At 40.2% G+C, this 12443-nt stretch overlaps 1 protein-coding gene across 1 annotated transcript in view; it reads right to left on the reverse strand.

Annotated features, from left to right (window-relative positions):
- The window catches only part of SPATA16 (spermatogenesis associated 16), a 257030-nt gene that overhangs the window by 12814 nt on the left and 231773 nt on the right, over positions 1-12443 (reverse strand). Inside the window, exon 10 of the mRNA XM_032172277.2 lies at positions 11740-11823. Within this exon, the coding sequence (XP_032028168.1) occupies positions 11740-11823 (84 nt within the window). The remainder of the gene's footprint in view (positions 1-11739; positions 11824-12443) is intronic.

The raw sequence follows: 12443 nt of genomic DNA on the forward strand, positions 1-12443 counted from the left end.
TTTTCTACCAGGTCTCCTCCAACACCATACCAGCAAGGATGGGGAAGGAAAAGGGGAGATTTACTTGCTACTGGGGATAAAAGTCTAGGCTCCCTACTTGTTCTTCTCTGACACTACCCTGTTAGGGTAGGAAGATTGGGATACCTTGTTTTTTTGTTTTTGAGAGACGGAGTCTTGCTCTGTCACACAGGCTGGAGTGCAGTGGCATGATCTTGGCTCACTGAAACCTCCACCTCCCGGGTTCGAGTGATTCTCCTGCCTCAGCTTTCCAAGTAGCTGGGACTGCAGGCATGTGCCACCACACCCAGCTAATTTTTGTATTTTTTTAGTAGAGATGGGGTTTCACTCTATGTTGGCCAGGCTGGCCTCGAACTCCTGACCTCAGGTGATCTGCCCACCTCGGCCTCCCAAAGTGCTGGGATTACAGGCATGAGCCACTGCGCCCAGCCATGCCTAGTGATTTTAATCGTATGTAATGGGGTTAATGGGGGAAAGCACATCTACTCCATATTCTTCAAAGTAGAAGTACTCTATCATAGGTTTTTAAAAAATGATTTTGACCCTTGTGCCTTAGGAAGATGTGCTTTCATTTCTTGAATCAGTTTGACCAGTTGCTTCTAAGTAGCTTTATTAATATGATAAAGTGAATCACCTATTGTAAAGCTGAAGGAGCCTTCTTTCCATAAGAGGTCTTTGGAAGTTAAAAGCCTTTCAAATTTCTTGTAATAAGAGATAGGTCTTACTTTATTCTACATCTAAGTTAGGATCTCTCCAACATATGTCCACACTCATCTTCTCACCAGCCCTCTCATGTTCCTCTCCAGAGTCTATTCTCTAGCAGAAAGTCATTTTGGTAGAGTACACATTAGTTTAATTCAGTTTGGATGATGCTGAGAGACATGGGTGTATTTTGCTTTGGAATTTGTGTGTGTTTTAGATTCTAGTCTTGTCCCCTTCTCCCCTGGTATCATTTTAAGAAAATCATAATCAGAAGGATAAATGATCCATGTCTTCCTTTAGAGCTGCACGTAAAGGCACTTTTATTTTTGCCCTTCTCCCAAAGATGAAAGGTATAATGAATACACTATAAATGACTGAATGAGCTACAAGTCAATTGCTCTGAACTCCGTATTAATCCCACTTTCAATACAGAATGGAAGATGTCCTATGGTTCGTTTAGCTACCAAGTGGTATAAGCTGTTATTCTGTTATTCTCCAGAATTATAAAGGATTGCAAAACTTAATGTATAAAAGACAGGCAATAAAATGCTGGGCTGCCAAGCAAAGAAGACGCTTTTAGTAATTTAAAGGAAGCAATGTATAGAAGGAACTACAAACTTACTCTTCAGTTCAACATACAATTGAGATATATATTTCCAATCCTCTCACCAGAATATTACACTGCAATTTGGAAAGACGTATTTTGAAAAACTTTTGCAAAGAGAAAACTCCTCTAATAGGTTTGGGCTAATATGAGCATTTCCAATTTCTGTTTTAGTCACTTGCATAAATTAGCTCATAAGTGTATCAGGCAGAGAAAGTGCTCAGAAAGTGGAGGTGGTAGACTTTGTGTTGGTCCACTTCCAGCCTCAAGACCCCCTGTGTTGTGATGGTAAAACTCAGAGGGGTTATGGCAATATATGCTTATAAAATTGTGTTTTCACTGAAAGCCTGATGCATTTCTGGATGATAATTCAGATTATTCACCAGAGAGTGACCCTCACGGTAACAGTAAGTATACTGCAGAAATGTCTAGATTTCTAAGCTGTTTCCTTGAAGTTCTGAAGTTGCAGAAAGAGAGAAAATAGTGAGCTATCAAAGCAAACCTTAACGTGATATGTCTACAAAGGGAAGAATGGTGAGGGAGGACAGTAAGAGCATCATGATTCAGGGAAGTGCAGTGGGTCAGGCAGCTACCACGAAGCAGTGTGGGCAGGTCGCCAGATGGGCAGCAAGCTGTGACCTAGTGACAGACAATGGATTCCCTGCCAAAAAGCAGACTCAAAGATTGTCTCATTGGCTGTCTTACAGAATCTGAACTTAGGTCAGGCAATGTTCTTTGTGCCATTGACTTGTGGCAGCTTTGTTTGGTTTAATATAAGTGTGTTAGTCAACAATTAAGAACGAGCCTTGACCCAAACAAATCTATTTCAAAACTAAACCCTGTCACTACAAAGTTGGGCTTGTTTACTTAATTCTACACAGCTATTTGTCCTCATCTTTCAAAAGAGAGATAAAGACACCTCTCTTATAGGGTTGTTGCAATCATTTAAATGTGATAACGTATTGAAATGCTTGGCACGAACTAAGACATCAGGAATAACAACTGATAATATCTGTCATCCTCATTATTAATTATTTATCTGAAATAAATTTTCCTATAGCTTGTTCCAATTGTGATAGTTATTCAAAAGCAAGCTTCAGACAAACTAACATAGTTTGATAATTTGTGGGGTAATACAGGATTTTATTAGGTACATGTGAATGGTGGCAGATTAGCTTTGTCTGCCCCTTGATAAATTCTTGTTTAAAAGTGGACAAGCTCCTGGATACATGCTCCCTAGATGAGGGCCATGCCACGATTTGACACCTGCTCAGAAATACTTCTGCTGCAGAGGTTTCCTGCCAAATCATCAAAGTTTTAGAAGACAGTATTTTCAGCCAACAAAGCACTTAAAAGAGGTGTTTCCAGTTTTGGAGGCAAGGCCAACTACAGGTGGAAAGTGGGTGATTAGCAAATGCAGCTGCTGAAAATGTCTAACCTATTAACCTTATACTTTTCCCTTGAAGTCAGAGGAGAAAGATGTTGGTTTAAATTATAATTGAAGTTCACCATCTAGATTTGGAGCATTGGACTGTGGTGGGAAAGATGGCCAGACCAAGGCTTTCAGCTTTCTCCATTCCGCAGGTGAGGCTTGGACTTTGCTCTGTAAACCATCTGAAAATGAGGTCCTCCCTTCCCGGGTCCGATTGCCCCAGGGCTTAGCTTCTGATTACAATCACCAGGCTCTGCCAGGACTTTGGTTAAGGCTCTTCCACTGCAGTTGCTTGCCTGGATGCCATTAACACAGATCCATTAGTCCCAGGAACCTGGCCTCTTTCAGCCCCTTGAGTCTTGTCTCCCTCCCTGCTTGTCCTAGGAACCTTTCCTCTCCTCCCCAGCGTGATCAGCAGTAAAAGCACTTAGGTTTCTTTCTCTGCATGATCTGCACTACGCCTTGGACAGAACTGCTAAGTAGTGCTTGGAGCACCCACACTGTAAAGGAATTGGGGATATGCTAAAAAGGAAGCCCATAACCAAAAGCAAGAAGATTCACAATCAAATTGCAATAAATCTGCAGAGACTCATTAAAGAACAAGACACACAGGAAAAGCTGACTGCTGGAAAAACTGCTTTGCAAATGAATGATACGGCTCCTGAATCTTTGAAAAGACAGCACTACTCTCAGAAGTACTAACGTAGCCACGTATTAGCCCAAATGACTGGCTGATGAATGATAGTGCCATGTGTACAATCTCTCTCAGAAGGGTTTCTGGAAGGATTTGGGCTTAAATGCTGATGTGGGAAGTAAATAAAACGTTCCAATTGACTCTTCCCTCTACCTCCTCAACCAACTGCCCCTGCCCTATTTCCCAAATTTGTATTCTCTCCTGTTTGCTTTGCCTACATCAACAGTCTTGAACAGAACACAGTTGCTAAGTAACATGTAACTCCATCACATTTTCATCCTAAAAGACCAAATTAGTATATCAATGAATGCCATTTCCGTATGATCACAATGAATATGACTCGTAAGTTAAGATTTTGAGGTTAAAAAGGAACACAAGAAGCAAAATAATTTTGAATAAATTCATATGGATAGTTTAAAGAGATCTACCTATACTCTATTTGTTGGATTCATTGAAGCTTAGGAGGTACTATATTATATTAGATGAAATTTTAAAGTGGCATTTCTCCTCAGGAAAACTCACAGGTCCGAAAGTATATGCTGGAGCACTTTTCTCATTACTTTTAATGTAACAAAGTTTTATTTTCCTCATTTAGTCTTCAATCAGTGATCCAGAGGCATAGCGGAACAAGACAATACTTTATGTCATACCAGGTTAAATGCTGATCTTCTCAGTGCCAGGTTTAGGCTTTATAAATGAAGAGCAAATAACTTTTTCTTCTTAGTTGCAGACAGAGTGTTGCTTAGCTGTTTGATTCTATGACAAGAAGAAATAGAAGTGTTCCAACTTAACAGTTGGTACTTTTTTTAAGACCCATTTTTCTATTTACTTTAAGCCTAGTTCTTAAAACTCCAAGGGACCTTGGGATTCAATGGTAACAGAAAATCATGGGATCTAAAAGTGGTGTGGGTAAGGACACGTCATGTTTCTCAGAAGGCTATAACTTGCCCACGGTCCTGTGAATGGGAGCTGAATTAATGGTTAAGGATTTGCAGATTTAGGCTCTGTATTCTTTCTGGATATAGATGGAAAACTAAGGAACAGAGATGGAGGATCCTATACAAGTGAGTTACAGAGGTAGACTAGCATAAATTCCTCAGTGACTCTTTGGCTCAGATTGAAAGAACTTTATTTTGAGAACTGAAGACAAACTGGGCTGGTTTATAGCCAAATTCCACTTTGGTTGGAGGTCACCTTAATTCCCCACTCGGCCTCACACCTGAATGTTCAACTATACAGACAACAGTGCTGGTCACTCAGGCCTTTTCAGGCAGCACAAAACTTGGGCTTTTATCAAGAAAGAGTTTAGGCTCCAGGGTCAGATGAATTCCTAGCTCTGCCATTTACTGGCTGTGTGACTTTAGGCAAACTGCTAAACTTCTCTCTTTAATACATTTTACTTTTTTTTTTTTTGAGACAGAGTCTCACTCTGTTGCCCAGGCTGGAATGCAGTGGCGCAATCTTGGCTCACTGCAGCCTCCGCCTCCCGGGTTCAAGCAATTCTCCTGCCTCAGCCTCCCGAGTAGCTGGGACTACAGGTGCACGCTACCACGCCCGGCTAATTTTTTTGTATTTTTAGTAGCGACGGGGTTTCACCGTGTTAACCAGGATGTACATTATACTTTCTACCTTTCATGAGGATTATAAGTTTGGTATATGTAAAGTAAATAGGAGAGTTTGGGTCCCTATTAAGAGCTCAGAAAATATTAACTCCTATCCTTTCATTTGATGATCTGACTTTCAAAAGGCCTGTTCAATCACAGCTGCAAGGGGACTTAGAATCATCCAGCCCAATATCCTTATTTTACACACAAGAACACTGCAGAGAAAGGAAGTGGCTTCTGACTTAATCTGTGACAGACCCAGGTCTCCAGATTGCTAGTTCAGGGTTTTCCTGTTTTATTTTGTTTGTGTTTCTTATACTAGTCTCCCTCTAAATCAGCCTTTGCCCTTCTGAATAGATCACTTCTCAGCTCCACACCTACTACTGCGTTCAAGGGTTAAGCCACCATTATTGCTCTCACTGCAATAACCGACTCATTTCTCTGCTTCTATTCTTGCCTTCTTCAATCTATTTCCAACTTAACAGCTTAGAGTGCTTCTTTGCAAAGCATTATGTCCTCTCTCACTTCATCTCTTACTACTCTCACTCATTCAGCTTGTTACCCTACCCTGCTTGCTGTTCCTTGTGCATGTTGGCACACTCCAATCTCAGGTTTGGTGTTTTTTTTTTTTTTGAGACAGAGTTTCACACTTGTTGCCCAAGCAGGAGTGCAATGGTGCGATCTTGGCTCAGTGCAACCTCTGCCTCCTGGGTTCAAGTGATTCTTCTGCCTCAGCCTCCTGAGTAGCTGGGATTACAGGTGCGTGCCACCATGCCCGGCTAATTTTTTTGTATTTTTAGTAGAAACGGGTTCCACCATGTTAGCCAGGCTGGTCTCAAACTCCTGACCTCAGGTGATCTGCCCGCCTCGGCCTCCCAAAGTGTTGGTATTACAGACGTGAGCCACCGTGCCCAGCCCAGTCTCAGGTTTTACACGTGCTATTTTCTTTACTTGGGATGCTTTTCACCAGATATTTGCATGATATGTTCCCTCCTCTGGCACTTTCCATTTTCCTATTGCGCTTTCTCCCCCATGGGGCATTCACTACTTTATAACGTATCCTGTATTTCTTTAGGTAGTGTTTGCCTACTTCAGTAGAGTGCAGACATTATGAGGGCACTACTTGTTCACGGCTGTTTCTCCAATGTCTAGAATGATGACTGACACAGAGGAGGTACCCGGTAAATGTGTGATGAGTGCGTAAATGAGCAATGTGTCAATAGGATTTGTGGGATGTTCAAAAGAATATGTTTCCTCAGGTGTTTTAGTCATATAATAAAACTAAGCAAATGTTCTATCCTTAATTAAATATGCTGTGGCAGTGGACTTTCCAACACATAAAAATTTACCTTTTTTTAAAAAAAATCATAACCTGATAATTTTGTATTTGCATAGCTAAATCTACAGACATCTATCTTTCTTAAGTTAATTGTTAGGAAATACTCTGCAAAGCAAAACCAAAATCACAACCACTTTCCTAAAACTGTAAAGAATATATTTCCATTCTGGTGAATAAGGAGAAAATACATTTGTTTCATTCTGTCTCTTTCTGGGCTCTGAGAGAAACTTCAAAGAAAACAAAATGTAGACAGGAGGTCAGCTTTCATGAATCAGATTTCATCTTGATCGGCTTTTTATAGACCTATAGCAAAGTAGAGCCCTGAAAATTGTGTTAGGTAATGGGGATTCTGACAGACCCTTTAACTATGTGGAACTGGGAGGTTCTGCTATAATTCTGCTGCTTCAGATGAAAATTTCAAGTGTTTTCATTAGGTACAACAGCTGTTTCTATTACAGACAACAGATCTCAGAGGTGGTGATGCTGATATCAACTTCTACTGGGCTCAGAACACAGTGTAGCTTGTACAATTAGGTTTTTTTTTTTAATTTTTTTTTTTTTTTCTGCACACGCAAATTAACTCTGTAGCAGTAAAAGGAAATTACTTACTTGCTACCGGAATTGTCTGAAAGTGATACAATCATCTTTTGTAGAGTCACATTAACCAAATTAAAAGCCTTGGGAAAAATTTGGCACCCTGTTCCTTCCCATTCACATCTTCCTCAAGACCTCTCATTAAGAAAGTGATGATCATTATCAGGGCTTTCAATTTGGAAAGATTGGCTGCTCACCAGTGAGCCTTTCTAGATAGCCAGTGGTTGGGTAGAGTGGCTGTACTGTGTTTCAGCCTTGGAGGCCTTGACTTTACTATCCTCCTGCTTGCTTGAATGTATAATTTCTAGCCTGGGACACACAGCCACAGTCCTGCTACTGTACGTTGTTTCCAAGATGGTGCCATCATTTTATTCTCCATTGAATACAAATATTAATCCTTCACTGAAAGGAGGTGGATTGATTCCTCCAACTCTTGGAACCTAAGCTGGTCTGTGACTGCTTTGATGAGTAGAATGTGGTGGGATTTGCTGTGCAAGTTCTAGGCTTACCCTTTAAGAGGACTGATGGTTTCTACTTCCTTTCTCTTAAAATACTCCCCTTCTTGAAACCCAGTTCATAGGAGCACATTCTGTGATGGATTTGCCACTATTTTGCCACGCTGTTTAAAGCCTAATTCACAGAGAGGCCACGGTTAGGTACTCCAGTCAAGTACCTCAGTGATTAGTGTCAACTGTAAGCCACGTGAGTGAACCATCTTGGAGTTCAGTCCATTTTAGCCTTCAGATGATTCCAGCCCCATGCATGGAAGCCATTTGACTAAACTGCATGAGATGCATTGAGTAAGAGCCACCTACAGGAGTCTGGTCAACTCGTAGAACTAACTGTGAGATAATTTTGAATTGTTGTTTTAAACTGCTACATTTGGACTGGTTTGGTTTGTAACACAGCAATAGATAACAACTGTAATGTCAAGAAATAGTGGCAAATCCATCATAGGATGTGCTCCTATGAACATGGGTATAAAAGATCTTTCAAGTGAGGTGAAATTAGTTGTTGTTTACATGTATAGACAGATGTCATGTCAATCCTTATTGTATCTTTTCAGCTGGTCCCTAGAAGTTAATAATTGGATTATTGTTCTATTACCGTTTGGATTTGTAAATACAAATATTTACTGTACAAATGCTTTTTGTGGGGGAGAGGTAATGCTCTACACCAGAGTACAGCAAATGCTTTTTTTTTTTTTTTTTGAGACAGAGTCTCACTCTGTCACCCAGGCTGGAGTGCAGTGGTGGGATCTCGGCTCACTGCAACCTCCACCTCCTGGGTTCAGGCGATTCTGCTGCCTCGGCCTCCTGAGTAGCTGGGATTACAGGCGTGTGCCAACACACCTGGCTAATTTTTGTATTTTTAGTAGAGATGGAGTTTCACCATGTTGGCCAGGCTGGTCTCGAACTCCTGACCTCGTGATCCACCCACCTTGGCCTCCCAAAGTGCTGGGATTACAGGCGTGAGCCACCGCGCCCAGCCAGCAAATGTTTTCTGATGGTGCTAGATAGTAAATATTTTAGGCTTTGTGAGCTGTTATAGTTTTTGTGGCTACTGCTTAACTCAGTCAAGTTGACTTAGATAATATGTAAATAAATGGCATGGCTGTGTGAAATCAACTTTATTGACAAAAATAGATAATGTGCTAGATTTGACCTGCAGACTGTAGTTTGTTGACCCTTGTTCTAAACAAGTATTTCTATAGCCAACAGAGACATGTGATTATATTGCTTAAGTCTCATCAGGACTGCGGGGTTTGGCTGCTCTATCTCTAAGTCCTCTTGCCAGTCCTTCTTTGTCTCTGTCATGGGCTTCTCCTCCTAAGTTTGGAATGTGCTCCTCAAGGCCCTCTTCTCTCCTTACTCTATTATACTCTTTCTAAGCCATGATTTCAGCTAATGACAATTTGCCAATGACTAAGGAATATCTATCTTTATTCAGTCTTTTATCCAGAACCCCAGGCTTTTGTATTTCCTGTTGGATGTCTTGCCAGCACCCTATGTGAACATGGGTGCACTTTTGTGCCAGTTGTTATCCTATAGCCTTGCAACTCCAAATCCGCTTTTATACTCAGTTCTGTGATGAATACGGCTGAGACTCTGCAATTCCATTTCTTTTTTTGTCAACTGTTAGATTCTGTCATCAGAGGGCATTAGAGGAGAAAGAAGGGACTTGCTTCTTCTTTGCTTCTTGTTTACTTCTGTCTGCTTTAGGGTTCCTGGGAGTATCTCTTCAACAAACCTTCAATCAGAAACATACTTTCTTTTCTGTAGTAGCAGCCAAATTTAGTTTTTCCAAACGTTGCAAACTACATCCATTACTACCCGCCTGCCCATCACTTCCCATAGCACCAGTGGGTCAGTGGCCCCTTCTTGGAGGTTTGGGTTCCAGCCCTTCAGGACTCTAACCTCAGGGACACCAGTACCAGCTGAGCAGCACCTTCTAGTGGGGAGTCTGAGTTTTGGCTTAGTAGGGTCCCTGCTCGAAGTTTCTAAGTTTTAGCCATTCCAACTTCCTTTGATTCCCCAGCCCTAAGACATGGTAGTTGCTTTCTTTAATGGTTTTCTTTGTGACAACTTACTGTTCTCCTTTGTTTCTTCTGTTACCTAATTAACAACTTCATAAGTTAGTTAACCATTCTTTATATTAAATTTCCATTCATATATCTGGCATGGTTTCTTTCTCCCAACTGAACTCTAAAGGCATTTACATTCTTGGCCAAAAGCTGCTCCTATGAGAGTGTCTTCTTCTTTACTAAATGGCACCAGCAAACCTTTCCCTATTCCCTGCTCAGTTGCTCAATCAAGTATCTAGGCATCATTCTTAACCTTTTCTATTCTCTCAACTCCCAGATCCCATCAGTTGAACAAGGCCTATAGATGTGGCTTCCCGAATATTTCTTAGGTCCATCTGCTTTCTCTTCTTCTCTGTGCCCACAACCCTAAACCAAGACACCAGCATATCTCACCTGGATGATGATCCCTACTTTATAACTGATTTCCCCACATTTCTGTATCCCCTCAATCTCTTCTCCCCACCACAGCCCTAAAGATGTCTTAAAAACGTTTTCTGGTTAAATATACTTTAAAACATTCCTAACTTAATTTATAAGTCCTTCTGTAATTTCTCCTCCCTCTGCACTTCATTTTGAAATATCTTCTTTACTTTCTGGTTAGTTTTTGAACGTGCCATGCTTTTTTAAAAAACACTTTTGGTAGAGTGGTCCCTCTGTTTAGAAATATCCCCTTTTACCTGGAAAACCACTACACATTCTTTAAATGTTGTATAAATATCATTTTCTTAGAGACAGTGTTTCTGACCTCCCAGACAAGGCTATTGTGCCATTTGTTTCCATAGATCATTGAACATCCCCTTTATTTCGTAATATTCAGTTAGCCCATAAGTAGCTTTGTAGATCATAAGGACCATACAGGCAAGAGCCGTGCCTGTCTTGCTGAGCACAATATTTCCAATATCTAACTTTTTTTCTGGCATGGTAGATATGTATTCAACACATATTTGCAACAGTCAATTTCTGTTTTTTTGTACATACAGTGGACTCTTGAGCAACATAGGTTTGAAATGTGTAGGCCCATTTATAGGCATATTTTCTTCTGCCTTTGCCACCCGTGAGACAGCAAGACCAATCACCTCCTCAGCCAATTCGACATGAAGACAACAAGGATGAAGACCTTCACTTCCACTGAATGAACAGTAAACATATTTTCTCTTCATTATGATTGCCTTAATAACATTTTCTTTTCTCTAGCTTACGTTATTGTAAGATTACAATATATAATACATATATACAATACATGTGAATCAACGCTTTATGTTATCATGAGGCTTTCAGTCAATAGTAGGCTATTAGTAGTTAAGTTTTTAGGGAGCCAAAAGCTAATTGTAGATTTTTGACTGTGCTCCTAACCACCACGTTGTTCAAGGGTCAGCTGTGTATCACAGGGCCTCTGAGTTCATTACAAAAGACACGTGTTTCTCAGGTGCTCCAGAATCCCTTAGGGTTGGCTTTTAAACTGAAGGTTCTTTTGTTTGTTTCACATCTCCTGATGCCAGTCTCCCCTGGTGGGTTCTTACAATGATGGGAGGAAGATGAATGGGGAGTTGATTGATCAGAATTTACCACTTTGAGTTTGACTGGAGACCCAAAATTACTAACTTTCACATTTTCAGAGGGTCCTATCGTGTCACACAAGTCTCCTGAGTACTTGGGTGCAGGTGCATCTCAGCACTTCCTGCATTTAAACCCCAGTAGCCAATGATGGGATGTTCCTCTATTTCTAACAACCAGTATGTTAGTCCTTTACTAAAAACATCAATGTGCTAGTTTCTCTGTAGCTCCCTGAAATGTAGTCATTATTCCTCAAGTGAAAAAAGTGGAAATATAGTTGGGGAGTGGACTAAAACACTGATGAAAGGGCTTTAAAGAATTAGAAAACCGAGAACGAGGGCGCAGATAATGAAAACAGAATACGAAAACGAGCATGATAATGAAGAAAAATCACGAAAGCATATGAACACAGTCTGTTGGAAAAGAAGCAGATTAAATAAATCCATATTTGATTTTGGTCACACTTCCAGGGAGAGAGCTGCATTTATTTTAAAAAGAAAAACAAAAACAACCCAAAGAACTTGGGTTTCTTTTTATCCTCCAAACAGATTTGACCCAAAATGGACATTTTCCTTGAGAATAATAGATCTTTTTCCTTCAGCTCAAAGTTTTACCTTTTGGATTGTATTCCACACACGTTCATTATCGTTTCTTCTTCCTTCAAGGGTGTCCATAGCATCTGCCATTAGTGACTGCAGCTGTGGCACCAAGATAAAAATTATCAGTGTGGAATTCACACTGAAATAACTTCTCCAAATACACAGATTAAAACCTAATTAAAAAATCATTTGTACGCTGATGATTTTATTACTCATCTTTCCTACAATGAATATTGCCACCTCATCTTTGTTTGTCATTGCTGAATATTATTGCAGATATAAAATACTGAAACAATGAAAAGATACTTCTTGAAAATTTGTAGAAAACATATAGGTTTTAATGTAGTAGGTGTTGCTGTTTTGTGAAAAACAGATTTAGGTTGTAAAGAATGAAGGCAGTAGTTAATTCTCTCAGGAAATGGCATGTAGTACACGAAAGCATTTTAGCGTTTTCTCCTGAGGCTAATGTATCATAATTCTAGGCATCAAGCAAAAGCTCACCAGAGGACAATACTACAATTATGCCGTTTCATTGCCTCTTACATAATCTAGCTCATTTAACTTCTTTTACTATGCTTTTCTTTGTTAAAATTTTAAAATAGCCAAGTTTTTAAATTTTTAGGTCCCATTCAAAGGCAAGTTTTAAACATTCTAATCTTTGCCCCAAACAGGCACCTGCTGTACTCTAATGTGAAAGTATCCTGTACACATGGTGCATA

The sequence above is a fragment of the Hylobates moloch genome, unplaced genomic scaffold (genome assembly GCF_009828535.3).
Source record: "Hylobates moloch isolate HMO894 unplaced genomic scaffold, HMol_V3 SCAFFOLD_13, whole genome shotgun sequence".
Lineage (NCBI taxonomy): Eukaryota > Metazoa > Chordata > Mammalia > Primates > Hylobatidae > Hylobates > Hylobates moloch.